This window comes from Lynx canadensis, chromosome B1, assembly GCF_007474595.2.
Source record: "Lynx canadensis isolate LIC74 chromosome B1, mLynCan4.pri.v2, whole genome shotgun sequence".
Classification (NCBI taxonomy): Eukaryota; Metazoa; Chordata; class Mammalia; order Carnivora; family Felidae; genus Lynx; species Lynx canadensis.
The window spans coordinates 187,949,013-187,970,159 of NC_044306.2; the positions used below are offsets into that span (position 1 = coordinate 187,949,013).

Below are 21,147 nucleotides of genomic sequence, written 5' to 3' on the forward strand. Positions count from 1 at the left end.
ATGTTGAGTAAATACTACTTAAATATGTAGGTGAGAGTCCAAATTCATTAAGTATGAAAAGGTTTGCTGGTGTGGACACATGACGTCCAGAGGAAGCCCTACATCTACTACTGACCCCAACTGAGGAAGTTCAGCAAAATGTCCAATTCCAATCCAATGCCATATACATCTCAGATGTGCACACACGTCTTCTACTCATATAGGTCATTCAGTCTATGTGTGTATTTCATGGATGTCATCGATGTTCTTATAGATCTTAAATTCTTAAAAAATACTCAAAAGTATAGAATATGCTCTGCTTATTATTTTGCCCTCCATTTGATGTCACTGTGGAGTAGGAATTCAGTTTCTGCTGAACATCAGTTCAAATGCTCTTTCTGCCATTCACAGTCTAATTTGTTTTATTAATTTATTATTTTTCGAAAATAATTCATCAGACAAGAGAAAGATGTACTTGTTCACACATTAAGAAAACATGTGCCAAACACATCAACAAATCCATTTTATTAAATGTGTTATCAATTAATCCCTTTTTTTGAAGAGAATGCATAACTGTATAATGTGACTAACTTTTAATTTTGATTTTTTATACTAGATTAAACAGTAGAAAAATTATGGACCACATGAAAAAGTACCCACAAAGCAAACAATAACTGACATAACCAGAAAAACTAGGTTCATAAACAAGTATTCTTATAATAAGTGGCCTTGCTGTTAGAGCTGCAAATCATGAGCATGCTATCTTTATAAATTTTGCATTATCTTTTTCTAGAAAAATTCTAAGGATTTAAATTGAAGTTTCCTAGTCTATCTGATTTCTTAACATAAAAATCAATTTCAGTGGTTTTCTATTCTATTTTTTTTCAAAGCCTCATTGATCCACATGCAAATAGAGTAAAGGCCATCATTAAATACATCCCCAGGCATTACATATTCAGACTTTATAATCATGGATCAGCTGGTAGGAGATGATTACAAAGGCAACTTGAGATTGTCTGAAGGATCACCGAAGCAGACATCCTTTCCAAAAGCAGAGGCCTCTTCTCCAGCAGACATGGGACAGCTGTCTTTTATAGACTTTCCTTTAGTCCATTATTTCGGATGATCTTGGCATACTCCTTGGCTGATGTGTAAGGGACTCGAGGTCTAGCAGGATCCTCAAAATCAACGTGGAAGAGACCAAACCGGATACTGTACCCTTGGGTCCACTCAAAGTTATCCAGAAGAGACCATGCACAATATAATTTAAGATTGACTTTATCAAGCTGGATAGCTGATTTTTGTTTCAAGAGAGAAAATAAAAGAAAGGAAGAAAAAAGAAAGAAAATTATCATCTCTGGGAAAGTTTTTTGAGAACTTCAAAATCATTGACAACCAGAATGGTATCTTTCTCCTGCAGGAGATCACAGAAAAAACTTCTAAATTCTCTTTTCCAATTTTCTTTTTTTTTTTTTTTAACCAAGTAGGGGCTCCACTCAAGAAGTTAAATTACATATCATTCTAATTATTTGGTTATTCACTCATTTTGATATGTGTTTTATTCGTCCATTGATTTACTCAATAAATATCTTTAATATCTACTACTTTTCAGACACAGAGAAACACACACACACACACACACACACACAGTTTCTCTCTAGTACCTAGAGTTATATTTATTCAAGACACTGCTCAGCTTCCAAGTGTAATCTCTAGATGATCCACAAAGTCCACTAGTAAGTTGGAAGAGATGATAAAAATAGGGCTGAAGAAGCCTTAGCCCTTGTGTCTCTATGACCAAACTGAGACATGTCTTATAATTCTGGAAACAGGACCCTAAAATGAAAAGGGTCAACACACCTCCCTGGTTATACATGTATCTTAGACTGAGTAGGTACAAAAATGTGATGGCATCTCCTCTGCCCAACATCTAAACTTACAGTGGTGTTTAAACCCCCTAAAAGCCAAAATAATGGACCATCTCTCCCCCAAATACACTTGTGCACATATGCAATATTCTATATAATTTCATTTGTGGGTATCTGAAAGCCCATCCCTGGACTCTGTAGTGAGATACCAAAGTGTGGAGAATTTTCAAAGTAGTTTTACACGGATTCCCATCCTGTTAGGGAATTTAACTCACTTTTTAGTATTTTAAGTATTTCAATAAGTATTATTTTAGCATTAGGATTTAGTAATCAGCATTTTAATTTAATATCTTAAGTTTAGCAAAACTCTGGCATTGTATGAATTGCTGTATTGAATATGTCTTTTTAAACCAGCATTTTAATTTAATATCTTAAGTTTGGCAAAACTCTGGCATTGTATGAATTGCTGTATTGAATGTCTTTTTAAACCAGGATAAGTGAACTCTATTTATGGGATGCACTCATATCTATTTCCCAATGCGGAAATTAAATAAAAAGGCAAGTTTCCTTCATAAGATAGACATATTCCTAAATAAGTTGGGTAAAAAGGAACATTCATATAATATACCAATTTTTAATGATATTAGGGATCACTCTCAACCAAAATGGCTCTCTGGCATTGGCAAAGCAAGATCCACTCTATTTTTTTCTTTGATGTAAATCTGTGTTTGGGGGTTCTCTTAGAAGCACTATACTCATAAACTATTGCATATGTGTTGGTCTCCTAATCACCTTGGAATTTTTTTTTTTGACTATGGACACCCCCATAGACAAAAGGTTCCTGAGAAGTTAATTGATGCATAACCCCTCCACCTTTGTGCATGGAGGCGTGCAAAGTGCTGTACTTAGAGAGCGCCTTATGAATGGTCTCAAGGCAGGAATTAAGCCAAGCTAGATTGATTCCTTTTAAATAAAGTATGGTTGGAAAATGAAATACATAAGATTGAAGCACACCAAGTTTTGCAGGCATTAAAACATTTATAGATATCCCTTCTTCTACTTGTCCACATTACCATTCGTGTCTCCTCCCCTCTCTGTCAACCACAACTGCAAAACACCAATATTTTAAAATCATTTTTTTAGGGGCGCCTGGGTGGCGCAGTCGGTTAAGCGTCCGACTTCAGCCAGGTCACGATCTCGCGTCCGTGAGTTCGAGCCCCGCGTCGGGCTCTGGGCTGATGGCTCAGAGCCTGGAGCCTGTTTCCGGTTCTGTGTCTCCCTCTCTCTCTGCCCCTCCCCCATTCATGCTCTGTCTCTCTCTGTCCCAAAAATAAATAAACGTTGAAAAAAAAAATTTTAAAAAAAAATCATTTTTTTTAACTAATTTAAGTTCTAGATGGCATATATATAAGAATTAAAATAACTGAAACCAAATACCAGGCCAGAAAACAAAAATCTCCTGTGACTGCCTTAGAATTCAATCCGGAGACATGTAAGAATCTGCATTATTTTTTTTTTCTTATTTGCAGAACGACTGCCCAACACGAACGCCTGCCAGATATAAAGCCAGACAGTTTCTGAAAACACACACAGTCCCACTGAACGTGCACAAAGGATTGATTCATGTGCTCAACCAAGGGATAAAGACGATGCCCTGCCTGCTTGAAAGGAAACAAAAAGGAAATGCTGACAATTTCATTGTTACCTGCCAGGAGTTCAGCTGCAGGTACTAAACTGCCCATTGACGCTGGTGGGCGTAGCTGCATTTTCACTGCAGGAACATTCAAATAAGAATCACCTGGCTGCTTAGGGCTGAGGAGTTAGCCTGCTGGATTCCTTCTCATTGTGCTACCACAGGGAAAAGTTACGAAACCATGCTAGAGCCTGTATGCCTCTGCTCTTCCAATCTCCTCTGGAACAGAGAGAGACCATCATCACATTTCTCGTCAGTGTGATTTAGGAGGGCCCAAATCTTAGTAGGGAAAAATCACTTCTGTGAGTTCACTTTCTTTCCTTAACCAGAGTTGCAGGCAAAGAAAACAGACTGACAGGGACTAAGAATGGGTACAAAACACACGGGATAAAAACAACAAACATACAGAGCCAGAGTTTGGTTTTAGACAAAAAGGCCAGAGGAAAAGATCTCACAGTCAGCAAGTTGAACATAAAGATGCAAGGAGAAAAATATCTAAGACTTGCTAATATATTAACATCTGAGTCAGGCTGTTCTAATTATAAGAACCATGTGCCAGTGTTATCCTACTCACACACACACACACACACACACACACACACACACACAGCCCAGTTTTAGTCAAAGTGGGAAGGCTGAGGGGAATGGTCCTTTATCAGACCACCCTAATTCTTTACAAGTTCAAGGGGTCCCCAAGCCACCCTCAGTTTCAATAATTTGCTAGAACTCACAGAACTCAGTGAAACCTGTTATACTCACAGCTATGGTTTATTATGGCAAAAGATACAAATTACCATCAGTCAAAGGAAGAGATGTACAGGTCAGAGACTGAGGGGCCCCAAACATGAGGCTTCCATCATCCCCTCCTCTAGGGGTCCTGGTATGGGCATGTGACCATAAACACAAAGCACAGTCAATCAGAGAAACTCACTGGAGCTTCAGTGTCCAGAGTTTTTATTGTGACTTCATTACTCTGGCATGATTGATTAACTGACTGTCCATGTGGATGAACTCAGACTCCAGGTCAAGTGACACTGTGTAACCCAAAGCCCCCACCTTCAATCACATGGTTGGTCTTTTTTTTTTTTTTTTTTCATGGTTGGTCTTTCTGATGTTACTAGCCCCTATCCTAAACAAGGGCATTCTGTCAGGTATGACATAGATTTCCTCCCAAAAGCTGAAGGCAAAGGCCAACCTGCTATTTGGGCAAAACCAAATTCTTTACTACACACACACATGCACACATATACCTATTTTAAAAGCTCATTATTTTATGCTCCTGGGCAGAATCTTCTCAAATTACTGGTTTATGAAGTGCCGTGATTATGCCTGTGTTTGTCACATTACAAAAGGCTAATAACTGGGCACTCAGCTTCAGTGGGTTTTATTTCCTAACAGTTTATAAACAGAGATAGCCTTCGTTTTCAAGACTGCCTGGGACTATATAAGACATCCACGAACGTAGCACAACTGTTCAGCTGTCAAACAAAACACTAATCCACAGGCCCAAACTGCCGTAGTGAGGACCAGTGGAAGGGATCTGGACAGTGTAAAAGGCAGCCACCTCACAGAAGAAAAATGGCAGAGATAAAGCCCCAGGAAGGAGTGAGAAGAAAAAATACAAGCCTCTAGATTTCCGTGTTCTGGTAATGGCAGACTACATTACTTGAGCAAGCCCTCCTAATGAAACAAGTAAGCATGCTGGATAGAATTTTAAAACCAAATCTTCAAAACAATGAAAAGCTGAAAATTTCATAGGGAATTACCTGGCCACAGCAGAACAAAGAAATTGAGATTGATGGGCATGGTAGCTACTTTCACCTGATGGAATTGTCTATTCTTAGGAAATCAGAATCTTTTCCTATTACCCAGGGTGAGGATAGGTGTCAAAGCCCAGAGACACATGGAGGGAAATCTGAGACCCCACACATAGAAAACTAAGATCCCAAAGGACAAAACACTAATACCTCAAGGGCAGGATGAGCCAGAAGCAAACCAGTCACTGGAAAGTTTCAAGTCACCTGGTGGTTCTGAAAACATCAAGTCTGGGTCTTAGATGGAAGTGATTCCAGACTGAAGTAACTCCAAGTGTCTGGAAGATTCATATTCAAATACTTTCTGAAGGGAGAGATCTATATTCTAAGCCTTCAATTATTATCACAAATACTTTTAAGTATAATCATCAGCACATAATCAAATAATCAGAAAGACATGGGAAAATAACAATTAGAAAATCACTAAAATCAACAGACAACAGAAACAGACCCACAAAGAGCTCATTTATTAGCATTGTCACACTATAAAAAAACGATGTTCACTATGTTTATACTGAAGAGATAAACTTGAAATATCTTCAAGGTTTATAGGGACCTATAAAAAGTGATGTGGCAGATTTGGAAAAGGAAACAGTAACACTTGGGTTTGAATCCCAGATGCAGCAGTTACTAGCCACGGGACTTCCAGTTTTTCATGCGTACAATATAGACACTAATATCTACTCCTGGGGCTGCTGTAAAGATTAAAGAAGACAGCATGGACTCAGCACAACATATTGCCCATGTGGGTTTCTGTTGTTTTCCACTCTGGCCACCCCTCAGAAGAATACAGTATCCAAAGTAAACATATACCTTGGTGTGCCCTCTCCCCACCAATCCAGATATTTTGATGAAGTAGAAACTGGGTTTAAATGAGCATCTGGGACAATGTAAAAGAGGAGGAGGAGTCACAAGAACAAACTTCAGTCTCAGAAACTGTAAGACTTAAGGGAGAGGCACAGACAGACTGTATAAATCTGAGGACAGGGGTCTTTACATTAGTTGACAAACTCTTTTCTTTTCTCCAGGGTGACATCTCCAAGTCACTGCCTGGCTTCCTGCCTCCCTGAGTCTCGAGAAGCAGTCCGGAGACCCCTATAATGCCGACTTTCAGGTGTCCAAGCTCTCAAACTTAAGAGTTGTTAGTTGAACAGGTGCATCCTGGGATTTACTTCGTGAACAGCAAATCTGATCGGAGGTATGGAAAAAACTAATAGCATGGGTCTGAGTCAAAATCCTTAAGTAGTGCATGGCTAAGTCTATGTCAGAAGTCCAAAAGGCAGGATGCAAAACAAGCTCAGATTTAAAGTCATTGAAATAGAATGAGAAGAGATCAAAGACAAAGGCAGGGTCTTGGGGAATGTCTGCAAAGGGTCATGGAGTATTTTTTATTTTCATTAACTTGTTGCCAAATATGCCAAATCTGGCTGATGTAAAGATATAGAGCCAAAGCAAACATCAAAATGATTACTAATCTAGCAAGACATCGTTTCTCCAAGGGTTGACTCTAACTCCCTCCACTGTAACCAGTTGGAATCACCTAGGGCATAGCTAAAAAACAAAAAGTTTGTTAGCCTCACCCCAGACGTACTAAAATCAGAATCTCTTGGGTTGTGTTATGAGCTGAATTATGTCCCCGCCAAAACCCGTGTTGAAGCCCCAACCCCTGGTACCTCAGCATATGACCTTATTTGGACATTAAGTCTTTAAAGAGGTGAATAAGTTAAAATGAAGTTGTTAGGGTATGCCCTGATCCAGTCTGACTCGTGCCCTAAGAAGAAGGAAGTCACCAGAGTTATGTGTGCACAGAAGAAAGACCAGTGAGAACACAGTGAGAAACTGGTTATCTGAAACCCAAAAAGAGAAACCTCAGGAGAAACCAAACTTGCTGACCCCTCAATCATATGCCTCCAGCTTCCAGAACTGCGAGAAAATAAATCACTGTTGTTTAAGCCATCCTGACTGTGGTGTTTGGTTATGGCAGCTCTTAGCAAACTAGGTACAGATCTGAGAATTTCTGTTATTAATAAACAACCTGAGTGATGTTTATACTTAGTCATGTTTTCGACTCCTAAGCCTAGGATAAGCTCTAAGAGTCCACCATAACTTTTTGAACACCAAGGCTTCCCTCCTGAGGTTATAAATGCGGGCAACTCCCTTAGCACTCGGAGCTGGAGGAGCTCTTTGCCAAGAGACACGTGATGTGCAGGCCCGACCACACCACCTTTCAGAAACAGGGGACCACAGAGAGACGAAGGTGGGAATCCTGCAAACTCAGGAGTGCCAAAGGCCTGTCATCTGCTGCTTAATGAAAGCCTTGCCTTACCCCAGTGGGTCCTGAGACATCTTCTCAATTCACCATGTGCAATGGGTTTGATGGCTCCTGTACAGATCTGTTCATTCAAAAACTGTGAATGTGACCTTACTTGAAAAAAGGGCCTGTGCAAATGCAGTTAAGGATCTCAAGATGAGAGACCATCCTAGACGATGCTGAGTCGTAAATCCAGTGACCAATGTCCTTAGAAGAGAAGAGAAGGGGGGGAAGACACACGGGGAAGAAAGCAATGCGAGGCCAGAATCAGAGATTAGAGTGATATGTCTGTAAGCCAAGGGATGCCAAGGCAGCCACAAGAAGCTGGTAGACATGCCTGGCCTAAGTTGTCTCTCAGACCCCCAGAAGGAATCGATCCTGCTGGCACCTCAATTTCAGATTTCTGGCCTCCAGAACTGTGAGAGAACAAATTTCTGTGGTCTGAAGCCACCAAGTTTGTAGTAATTTGTTACAGCGGTCACAGATCATGCACCATACTCATACAGAGTGGTTGCCAACTGGGCTCCAAGTCCCAAACCACCCACCTGGTTTTGCAGAGGGCTTGTGAGAATCTTTTCTCAAGGCCTGTGAAAGAGAGAGAGAGAGAAATCCTTCCTGGCACACAGTTTGAAGCACATTTTCTGGCAATTGCCCCACACGCTAACCTTGCAAATGTGTTTCTCTGAGCTTGGTTGAATTGCACAGAGCATTACAACGGGAAGACAGCTTTGGCTGGGTAACAGTGCCTGCAAGGGAACCGGCACACTGTCTTTCCCTTTCTTTGGGAAAAAAAATAATAAAATGGAACAACATCAGGAAGATCTAAACATAGAAAATGCACAATAAGCCCCCCCCCCCCCAACTCCAGGTGAGTATCAGTGGCGGGACAGCATCTGTGAAAATGCCCAAATAATCCCAACACGGGACGCCCCACATGCACATGGTAACTCCTAGTAGCAAAACATATGACTCTCTGAAAAAAGAGTCTGAAAACCAAAGGCTAAGTTTTAAATATTTTATAGGAAAATGCCAATTAACCAGAAATAAGCTGTAAAGATTTCTTAATTGTCTGTATAGTTCCTATTACTTACATTAGATTTGGGAGGGGAAAAAACCCCTGCAAATAGTAAGCAGGTGAAAGGTATAAAAAATTATACTTTTATTTAATTATAAAACTGATCTGAGGCTAGGTACACATTCAGTATCACCTTCTATAATTTATCCATCAATATTATTTTCAGAGTTACCTCTGCTGCAATAGAGAAATTCTTATGAAAACCAGTGTTCTGAGCAAGTGAAACTCTCCTCTAGCAGAAAACCTTTCTTCCTTCCTCCTTTCCCTGCTCTTCCCTCTTCCTTCCTTCCCTTTTTCTTTCCTTCTGGGGACTTACTTTTCCCTCTGCAAAATGGGGGCAACAATATCTTTTTCCTAGGATTGTGGTATTAAATAAATTAACTCATATGAAGCTCTATGAAAAATGCCAAGTTTATAGGAGACACTCAACATATGGTACTGTTGTTGCTGTTGTTGTTGTTGTTGTTGTTTCTTTCAGAGTCTGGAAGGGTGATGAATGAAACCTGTTTTCTCTCTTCCTCCCATCTGGCTTCAAACAGCTTTCAGAAGGTATGGAGTCAGCAGAAAATGCTCAGTGCTGAGAACCAGAGAAATCAGGGCATCAAGGGAAAGAGCAGCATCTGGGCTAGGGTTTGTGCTCTGCGGGAAAGGGTCAGTTGTGGGTCATGAAAAATAAGTCACTAAAGACAAGGACCTTGGGGTGAGGCTGCCAGGAAGACCGAGTGCTGCTGAAGCCGGCCTGTCTCAGTGAACTGGGAGGTGAGGACCACATCGCTCAAGGTTCCTGGGATCCTACGACAACATCCATCCTGCACTTATTAAATAAATACATATCATGCTAGGAATTGGGAATATAATGGAGAGCAAAATAAACAGCCCCTTTTTTTGTAGAGGTTAACAGTGCATGTGGAAGACATATCTTAATCCAATTACCACCCTGTGAGCCTTTAATTACACTCAGTGTAGAGTATTATGGAAGGAAAGACATGGGAACTGTGAGAAAGAACAACACATCAGCTCACATTTATTGAGCATTTAGGTACTGATTCAAGCGTTTCATGTATGCATTAAATCAGTTCCTCTTTACAGTAAACCTAGGAGTTAGGTATTATCATTGTCCCCATTTTGCAGATAAGGGAACTGATGTACAGAGAGGTGAGGTAACCTTTACAAAATTCATACAGAAAGTAAGTGGGAGAGTTGGGGTTGGAACCCAAGCAAGATAACAACAGAGGCAGCATGCCATGTCCTGACGCATGCTCTAATGGAAGAACTAGCTTAGTCAGCAAGGGTGGGAGAACAGGGTGAATGGAGCAGTCTCCTGGAGCAAACTAGAGCTGAGAGTTCAGCATTCATTGGAGTTATCTACTGACATCAGCCGAGGTTCTCTCTTAATTGTAAGTAACAGAAACTGACATTGATGGATGAAGCATAAAAGGGTCAAGTTGGAGAAGTAGGCTCAAATGAAGCTTCTAGGACCAGGGCCCAAAAGCACAACACAGAACTGGTGGATGGAAGAAACTTCTTTAACCGCTAATGACCCAAGGCACTGAGTCCTGCGGTGCATGTTGCTGCCAAGACCCAACTTTCCTGCAAGCATAGCAGCCACTACTTCTGCACCAGAAGCTAGACCTTATAACCACTGTCATTCTCAGAAGCCAGATGCCTCTGCTGCTACCCTCACCAGCACAATCAGTTCTGCCTTCCACAAGCTGTTTGCTTTCAGATCAAATTCCCAGATGGGTAAGTCTGATTGGTGGGACTAGGTCACATGTGTGAGCCCTGGCTCCTACAAAATCTGAGGAATGTCATGCTCTACCTTGGTTAGACAAAACGCTTAAATCTGGGTGTCCCTCAAATGTAGCAAGAGTGTTCAACAAGTGCTAGGCACCCCAAAAATGTGACAGATGCCCACTTCACTAGATGAACTAGATGTTCACTAGATGAACAAGGACAAGAGCAATCCAAGGAAAATGAACCACATATGTGAAAGATCAGACATGGGAAAAGTTCACAGCACATTTAAGGAACTCCAAGAAGGTAGTTCAATGGATCAAAAAGACTTAACAAGAATTTATAGAAACAGAGGGTAGAATGGTGGTTACCAAGGGCTGGGGCAGGGGGATACGGGGAAGGGTTGTGCAAAGGGTACAAACTTTCAGTTATAAGATGAGTAAGTTTTGAGGAAATGTATGGTGTATATAGTTAATAGTTTGATAATTATACTGTATTATGGACTTGAAAGTTGCTAAGATTTTAAATGGTCTCACGACAAAAAAGAAATGGTTATGGGAAGTAACGGAGGGTGTTAGCTGACGCTACAGTGGGAATCATTTTACAATATATAAATGTACCAAGTCAACACACTGTATACCTTAAACTTATACAATGTTATATTTTAGTTATATCTCAAAAAAGCTTAAGGAAAAAAAAAAAGAATTGTGGAGAGATAGCCATAAGGCAGGGGACATGCAGGTCCTTATAAAGATTTTAAGGATTTTGATCTTTATCCCAACCACATTAAAAGTCATTGAGGGAGTTTAAGCAAGGGAGTGACTTTAGCTAATTTGCATTTTTAGAAGATTACCATGACCTCTGTGGAGAATAAATTTGAGTGCAGCAAGAATGGAATCCAAGAGAGTATTTAGGCGTGATTGTAATAAATCATGAGGGAGATGACGGGAGCTTGGTCTGGGGTGGTGTAAGTGAAAAGAAGAGAGAATCAGATGGATTAAATAGATATTCAGATAAAATCAACTGGATTGAACAATTCACTGGAGATCAGTGGTAGAGGAGATAAAGTAGCAAAGATGACACAATTTAATGGATAACATTGAAGTTAGGGAATCCTGGGTATGGACAAGTTCTGGAGGAAAGACAGAGAAGATAATGAATCACGCTTTGGTTATGATGATTCGAGGCTTCTTTTTCTGATCTCCAAATGAAGAGCTGAAAAAGCTCAGGGTAGAGTCCGAGATGAAAATGTAAATTTTGAAGCCATCATGTAGAGATGGTAATTGAAACCATGGCTGTTGAACACAATTTAGAGAATAAGAAAACAAGACGTTGGTGTAGCCCAACACTCAAAAATAAGCTGGCAAGGAAAACTGAGGAGGAGGGCCAGAAATATTCCATGTCCTTTACCTGATACAACCATAGATGACACTTCCTGATAATGTAATTGACCAACATTACACAGCTAAAATGGGAGAGTTTGGAAATGAACACTATGGCTATCTTGACTCCAAAGCCTATAGCCCTTCCATCGTAATAACATGGAAAAATTGTAAATCTAAGACTGTGGGTGCTATGCCAGCGTCAAGCCACTATGGGAAGCACATAGCCAGGCTGTGTGAAGAGCATAAAGAGGGTGGAGATGGGGAGGGGCCTCCAACATCTATTCCCTAAGAGCCAAAATCTAGTGCTTTCTCAAGGCTTCTCTACCCCTTTCATAATCCCCTTATAGCACTCCAGGAAACATTCAGGGTCAAAACCAAAAAACTTGTTCCAGTGAGGAAGAGTAGCACTCAATTTAGAGGACAGTAATGGATCCAGATTTTTCTGGGATGATAGTTTTAAAGGGGATCAGGTTATGAAGTTGTGACCTACATAGGTAGGGGTCTCTCTTTCATGCACTCTTTTTTTTTTTTTTTTTTTTTTTTTTTTTGAGAGAGAGAGACAGGGACAGAGCTTGAATGAGGGAGAGCAGAGAGAAGAGAGAGACAGAATCTGAAGCAGGCTCCAGGCCCTGAGCTGTCAGCACAGAACCCAACATGGGGCTTAAATGCATGAACTGTGAGCCTGTGACCTGAACCAAAGTCGGACACTTAACCAACTTAGCCACCCAGGAGCCCCATGCACTCTTGAAGTCAGAGTGGTAAGATGGCATGGATTCTTTCCCCTTGGAGCACACTTTGCCAAGGTGCATGCTTTGTTCAAAGTCTCTCTTTTTCCTATCTGACAACAGACTCAGAGCTTCTTGACTTGCTCAAGCTTAGGACACAGGCAGGGTTGGGAGGGGGCTTTGCGGGTGGAAGGAAAATGCACCCTCTCCTGCTATCTGTTGCTCTGGTCCTATTTCCTAGGGTGTGATATAGTGGTGTTACTTTTCATCATATTAGAAGGGATCAGTTCAAAGATCCTAAGATGAATTTAGGAAAAACTGTGGCCTTTAAGCTTATTTTAACTCTGGGCTTTAGAAGAACTCCAACTTGTCTCTGGGCAAACAACTATGCCATGTGGTTCAGCCTAGCTCACTAAACTTATGAAGAGAATTGGGAACCATGACCCAATTTAGGTCAAATATCATATGATGACTCCAAAATTTATACTTCTGTCTCTGGCATCTCCCTTACCCCCAATCTCTATATAGTTGAATAATTAACCTCTCCCCTTTCAGTCAAAATGACATTTGAAATTAACATGTATATTTATATACTAATGTTTAAAGCAGCATTTTCACAAGAGCCAAAAGATGGAAACAACCCAAATGTCCATTACTGGATGAATGGATAAATAAAACATAGTATATACATACAATGGAATATTACTCAGTATTAAAAAAAAGAGAATAAAGTTCTGACTCACTTTACAATATGGATGAAACTTGAGGACATTATGCTTAGTGAAGTAAGCCAAAGAAGTCATATATTATATAATTCCATTTGTATGAGGTACCTAGAATATCAAATTCACAGAGTCAAAGTAGGACAGTAGTTACCAGAAATGGAGGGGAGGAGGCAATGAGGAGTTACTGTTTAATGGGCACAGTTTTGGTTTAGGGAAGATGAAAAAGTTCTAGACATGGATGGAGGTGAGTACATGAATGTATTCAATGCCACTAACCTGTACAGCTGAAAATGGTTAAAATGGTAAATTTAGGTTTTATGTGTTTTAATTTTGAAATTTTAAAAGTTAATTTTAAAATTAATTTTTAATGAAAAAAAATTAACACGTATAAATTAGAACTCTTGATTTTTAACCCATTCCTCAAACCTGCCCCCCTCTGCCAGCTTTTCTAATCCTAGCAAACGGCACCATCTCTCTAACTCTTCACACCAAGCACCTAGAAGTCATGTTGGATTCTCTCTTGGCTGTATTCTCTCCCATTGCCAATCTGTAACTGGTTTTGCTTCCATCCATCTCTCTATCCCCTGAAATGGCCACAGAAGCTTCCTCACTGGTCGCCTGCCATAACTCTTGCATACAATATAGCCAGAAAGTGTAAATCTTTGAAAAACCAATTTAGCTTATGTCCTTCCCTGTTTAACTCCTCCACTCAATGGTTTCCTATTTTAGTGAAAATCTGACATCTTTTTACGACCTTTAAGGCTCCATATGGTTTGGCCTCTGCCTGGCTTTCCTCTGGCTTCTCCTTGCTGTCTTCCACCTCCATTCTCCAGACACACCGGGCTTCTTTCTCTTCTTGAAATGTGCTGAGCTCTTTTCCATTTTATGACCTTTGCCCTGACTTTCTTCTATGAGGATCACTCCTCTAGGTTCTCACTTTATGGCCTTTATTGCCAACAATTCTTAACTTAAATTCACCTCCATAAGCTATCTTTTCTGATGGCCCAATTAAAAGTTTTATTCCCAACTACCCCATTCTCTCTCATATTATCCTGTACTATTTTCTCTGTGGCCCTTATCATTAAATGAAAATGTCTTATTCATGTATTTACTTATTTTTCATTGTCTATCCTCCCTGAAAGACTGAAAATCCCATGAGAAACAGGGACATCTGTCTACTGTCTTTGGTATGCCCAATCCTGAGAACAGTACTTAGCCCATAGTGGATGTTAAATAAATACCTGTTGAAGGAATGAAGAAGAGAGGGAGGAGATATGGAAGGAAAAGAGGAAAGAAGGAAGGAAGAGAGGAAGGAAGGAGGGAGGGAGGGAAGGAAACAAGGAAGGAAGGAAGGAAGGAAGGAAGGAAGGAAGGAAGAAGGAAGGAAGAAAGGAAGAAGGAAGGAAGGAAGGAAGAAAAGGGAGGAAGGAAAGAAGAAAAAAAAAGTCATCTTAATATGATCTTAATAAGACTCTGGTCTCACTATTACCATCTGGGTATTAGAATCATAGGATATTCAGGCTGAATAACCAAGACTTCACTGGGTATTGATTTCAAATCCACACCCAACACCTGAATCCCTGTTACCACGCTGCTGGCTATCCCTATTCCATGGGAACCAAACTCTGCCTCCAGTCCCAACTTGGCGATTCTAAGTCTCCACCCATTCAGACCTGAGATTCCTCATCACTTTCCATTGGCTTCTTACTCTCCAACATTTCCCCAAAAGCTTGTCCACTATTTCAGCTTCTGCCACCACACTTCCACTCTGATTCCCAATATTTCTCAAAGAACACTTTATTTGGCCCTTGGTTGCACTTCTGGGATAGTCCTCTGGAGTGCTTACCCTTCTTGAGAACTCTGGGAGATCCTCTTGAGCAATGTCATTCCACTCTCCTGGACACAGTATAAGCTTGAATGGTGGCTCTCGGTTCCAGAAATCCCATAGGGTACCAGAGTAGAGCCCCAAGAGAAAACATCCCCCATCATACAACCTTATCCATAGGCCTGAGGTGCCCACTTGGGAATAGCCATCATTTTTTCAGTCCATAAGAATATTGGTCTACTTGTATTTAGAAATAGCCCATCTCTAATAACGACAGCCACGTAAGAATAGCCCTCAAAGGAAGTGATGCCTCAGCTGGTGCCTCAGAGAGAAATATCAGAGTCCCACCTTCCTATACACAGGTGAAAAGGTAAATTCTAGGTTTTAAGTCTCACTAAGTGCAAAAATAAGCACTATGGGTGAATAAAAGTTGTATAACTGCATATGAGAACAAAACAAACGTGTAGTTTTCCTCTAAAACTGATTTAGGGCTTTAGAACTGTGATTTGTCAAACCAAATTCTGAGCATGTAGATTAATATTAATACTTCCTTCTTAGCTTCTTTCATTCCTCCCTTTTGTCCACAAGATACTTTATTAAGCACCTACTATATGCAAGTTATTGTTTTAGGCAGAGCGATTCTCATAGAGGAAGGGAAAATCTGATGTAGAGTTTACCCTCAAGGTAAAGCAGCCAAGTAGAAGAGAAAAGCTCCCACATAGTTTCTCTGATTTGTGCATTCACCAAACACCCTTAACTTCCCTTTTGTAACATGAATAAGACATGGAATTAACTATTTGTTCATTTTCTGTCTTCTACTCCCAGGGTCTAAGCTCTGTGAGGGCATTAAGCACATACATCTTATCCTAGGGAAGGACAGGTGTTTAATGAATATTGCTTAGATGAAAGAAGGACTACAAATGGATATAGAACACTGAATATAATGTTACCAATATAAGAATAGATAATAGGTAGTTCTCAAGAAGGCAAGATTATTTTCTTGACCACGATAACAAAATTCAACTCCAAATTCATCTTGTCCAAATAAAGAAAAAGAAATAACTTCTTCCAATCTGATCAGCTCCCTGCTCATTTTGTATTCTAGACTATCTTTCTGTGATCACAAGCACCATGCCTCTTGTCAGTTACTGGAATTTCTATACATATATAATAAATGTTGAATAAATTATATTAAATGTCCCTTAAAAAGTCATTTTCAGTGGAGTCAATGCCACCTTTTGCTAATGACAACGGGAGAGGCAGCAAGTGTTAGCATTATCCTCGCCACAAACACACTTCAGGTGCTGGCATACAGTGGCCACTGTAATGGCCTAGAGTGAAGAGATACAGGAAAGTGAATAGTAGAGAGCTGAGAAGAAAGAACACTGGCATCTCTTTAAAATGCTACCATGTAAGTTTTCATATTTCTGGCACCAAGTTCAAGCCCAGGTGGGTACACCTTACCCAGACTGCCCATTCTGGCCTACTGTAGAAGTCTCGCTAGTCTGCTTTTTAAGGACAATGAAGGACACTGCTTGGTGATGTGGCTACAAGCTGTTCAGGGAAGAGACTTTGCTCAGCACATTTCAGCTACTGAGCAAGGTTGGGCTCGTTTCACAGAGCCACATAAAATAAATAATCATGCAAAAGCAGATTCGTTCTGATAGGGCTCTGACAGCTGCTCTGAGAGGTGGATCCTTGCAAGCCCATCTTTCAACAATGAACTGACCCAAAGATCCAGGAAAGCTCCAGACAGGACCATATGGCCTGGAATAAAAACATATTTCAAACTCTGTTTATTATGCATATCTTTCAAAGGTTCACTACTCTGTGATGAAACATTGCACCTGCAAAGCTTTAATAAGCTTCCCAAGCAAGTACAATTATAAAATCGCAGGCACCTGAAGAATTTGTCTTCTCTTACACTTAGCTATGCACTGCCCACGAACGACTGGTCTCATTCTTTTTAATTATATAGGTTTGTGGTATTTTGTAAGCTGCGATCAATACTTATTCAGAAAATAAAACCCCTTATAGACCTCAGCATGAGGCCATGAAATATCTCTCCTCCTAAATTTTAGGGACTCCAACATTATTGCATATAGAACCTTCTAGTCTACCTGAAAGGAAAAGCAGCAGTTCAATCATGCAGCCCTGCAAAGACAGGAGAGCATTTGACATGAATTTAGTCTGGGCTTCATTCATCAGCAATGGAAGGGGTAGAGGGGGTATGAACAGTTTCTCTCACTAGCGCACTCTGTGACTCCACATCCGGTCCAAATATTTGAGAAGCACAATCTGTTCGTTATTCACTCAACAAATATTCACTGAGTAGCAATTATGTGCCAGACACCAGGCTCGGTGTGGTGACTCAGAGATACATAGCACATAGTTTCTGCCTTCAGGAGTTGACGGTCTCATTGGGAAGACTCAAGAAGAACCTTTGGAAGGTTCCATACCTCATGGAAGGTATGAGCCATATCAGTGTTGGAACTCGGCCCATGCCAATTTTAATGGCCTGTCCCAAGGCCACAGCAGTGTGATACAGTTTGAGGCCATGAGTTCTGTTTCTATCCTTGCCTCTAATCAGCTTATGCACTAACAAGACATGTGTCTCTGAGACTGTTCATGTGATCCAGTGATGGGTTTACAATAGATGACCTTTACAGGTCTATTGGCATTAGAATCCTTCTAGAGTTCTCTCCAAACTAAGAGTCTACATGAAACTTAGACTTCTTTTATTTCTCTACCCCAAAACAGTGTACAGTGTATATTTTAGGATTTAGAAGTTAATTTTACATAAGTTGGCTAAGCCTAATCGTTATGCAGTGTGACGGAGTAGCTGGGTCTTACTGCTAGGATCCTGTCTTATTCCCCTTGAACCCATAGTCTTGCATCAAAAGAGACTTTGGATTATATCATAGAAGGATTATATCATACTCAGCCTTCAAAATGAAGAATATAGGAACAATAATGGTACATGAAATGTACTATGAGATTATGAGATTACATGTAGACCTAGAGACATGAAAAAAGTAACTGTTTCTTCCTAAAGGTACTGATGATGCCATTAATAATATGCAAGATGAGCTTTTTTTTTTTAACCACAGGTTGTTATTTGACAAATGTACTGAGGACATTAAAAAGAGAAAGGAAGGGAGAGAGGGAGGGAGGGAGGAAGGAAATAAAGGAGAGACAAGGCAGAGAGGGAGAGAGGAGGTGGGAGAAAAGGAGGGGAAAAGGGAGGGAGGGAGAGAAGAAGGCAGAGAAACACATACTTCCTACAACCAACGTTGTCGCCAAGCTTTTTATCTCCAGGCTCTCAACAACGATTCACAATATGTAGCCAGGGCATTACCTTTCAAGGCTTTTTAGTCTCAAGGAGAACAGCAGAGGATTACCAAAGGTGGCACCTGATACTGCCCAGGCACACAGAAAAAGGGACAGCTATGATTTGTTGCTAAAAATCACATTATTCACAACAACCCTTAAAGACTGATGCTGTTGGATCACCTGGGTGGCTCAGTCAGTTAAGCATCTGACTCTTGACTTAGGCTCAGGTCATGATCTTGCAGTTTGTGAGATCAAGCCCCGCATGGGGCTCCATGCTAACAGCGCAGAGCCTGCTTGGTATTCTCTCTCCCTCTCTGCCCCTCCCCCACTCATGCTTGCTCACTCTCACTCTCTCTTTCTCTCAAAATAAAATAAATAAACTTAAAAAGACTGATGCTATTACGTCCATTATACGGATAAAGAAAATAAATTTCAGAGAAAGTGTTTTCAAGGTGAGCAAGAGAACAGGTAACAGAGAAAGGATGAAGACCCAGCTCCCTGCTTCCAAAGTCCATGCTCTTTCCAAGACCCTATCTTGAGTCTTGTCTTCTTTTTAATTAATCTTCATGACACCCCTGCTCAGGCGGTGGAGAATAGCCATTTTTGTCTCTGTTTTACCTATGCTTTGAAAGACTGATGATCACAGCCATACATGTGGCCATAGCAGACAAAGTGTCAAAGGAATTCTGGACAGGTACCTGACACTGAGGATGTCACTGACAGGTACAGGTCCAACCAATGTCTCTTTTTATTTGACCTCACTGTCTGTCATATATCAGTTAATCTTTTCTGGTGTGAGTATTAAAAAGACAAAAATATTCCTAAGAGGTGTCAGCAGAAAGGGAGAGAGAGAATTAAAAACCTTTGTTTTACTATGAACTATAGGCAGAGAAAACCATCATTCACAGAGAAAATGGAATCAACAGATTTTTGTTTTTCTCTGGCTTATGGTAGAACTCTACATTCTCCGAACTCCATTGTCTTTATTGATAAATATTGGCTTTGTTTGAATTTTAATAAATCCACTTTTTTATGAGATACTTCACTAAGGTCCAAAAAAACTACAGACCACCTCTCCCACCCAGCTTTTCACTGACCACCTCCACAAACAACTGTCTTCAATGACGAATGGGGTGAATTTACTTCTATTTTGAAGCTAATAAGACAGCAGTAATTTAAATTTACTGGGTGTTTACTGGATATCAAGTACTATTTTAAGAGTTTTATATGCATATTTCATTTGCCCTTTACAGCAACAAGATAGATACTCTTATTATTCTCATCTTAAAGCAGAGAAAAATGAGTCTTGGGGAGGCTGTATCATTTGCCCAAGTTCATGAATGAGATAATACATCTCAAGTATGGTCTCCTTTGTAAGCCTCTTGTAGAGTGGAGTGGATTAACAACTTGGAAATGATTCTGGAAGGACAACTACATCACCTGATTTTTATTTAATATAATATTTATTCTTTAATTCAATCAACATTTTTTTCCCAAGCCACTGAAAATACAGAAACAAGTAGGATGAGATGAAAATCCCAAAGGGTTCCTCTGTCTTACAAAGAAAAAAATACATAAAGGAGTAGTTATGAAACAATGCAATCAGGACAAACACTGGGTATCATGGGGGCACAGAAGAGAAACTCCTACTCAGTGAGGATATTGGGAAAAGGAGACATCAGACCCTCTTTGGTTTAGATAATGCTAGAATAACCTTGAAGGGCAAGTAGAAGATAATGAGGAACAAAGGGTCAGAAAGCACAAGTAAAAGACAAGGACATGTTCTGGCAACTACATCTAATTGGATGTGACACAAGGCATTGAAAAAGGCAAAGGGCCAAGAGTAACCCTGGGAAAGTGTGTAAAAAGTGTGTAAACAGTGTGTAAAAAGCTATGCCATTCAAGACCTCGCTTGCCAATAAATTGGAATTTGATGCTGAAGGCAATGGGCAATGAGAAACCACTAGGGAGTTTTAAGTAGGGGTAAAAGAAGACTGAATTTGCATGTTAGAACAATTGTTCCTCCAGCCAACTAGAGACTGGAGTCAGGGAGGCCAGCTATGAGGCTGCTAGAGCCTTATATTTAAGGAAATTGCAGTGGGATAAGAAGGAAGAACCAGATACTAGAGATATTAAGAAGAATCAAATCTTACAGCCAACTAATTGGGACAAAGGGTTTAATATGGCTCCCACTTTTATAGCTGTGTTGTTGGGTTAACGAGAAAGAGAGAATTCAATAGAAGGATCAGGTTTGAGGAATTAAGAATGATAATTAACAAGGAACTTTACAAATGAAATGGACAGATATGATTTTATTTTTCCTTTAAACAACCCTCTGAGGTTGCCTATCCAGGATCTCAAATGGAGCCCTGAGCAGAGAGGTCAAGGGACTTGTTCAAGCTCCCACAAGTATTAGAGGGAAGAACTAGAATTCGAACCCTTTCCAAATTCCATTTTGGAGATTTAGAGCCATTTTCCACTATGTAATCTGACACATAACAACAGTAGCAGAGTAATAAGGATGATAGCTAATGTGTGTTGAATACCCAGGTTCTCTTCTCAGAACTTTGTATTTATCAACCCATTGACTCCTCAGCACAACCATATGCAGGAGGTATTGTTATCTCCACTTTACAGAAGCAAAGGGACACGAAGAGGTGCCAGCTGTAAGCTGCATCAG

The 21,147-nt window shown here is 40.3% G+C and overlaps 1 protein-coding gene across 1 annotated transcript in view; it reads right to left on the reverse strand.

Moving 5' to 3' along the window:
- Window positions 1-383: 383 nt before the first annotated feature.
- LOC115512768 (cytosolic beta-glucosidase) overlaps window positions 384-21,147 on the reverse strand; it is a 107,048-nt gene continuing 86,284 nt past the window's right edge. The window contains exon 5 of the mRNA XM_030314111.1: window positions 384-1,273. Within this exon, the coding sequence (XP_030169971.1) occupies window positions 1,071-1,273 (203 nt within the window). The 3' untranslated portion in view covers window positions 384-1,070. The remainder of the gene's footprint in view (window positions 1,274-21,147) is intronic.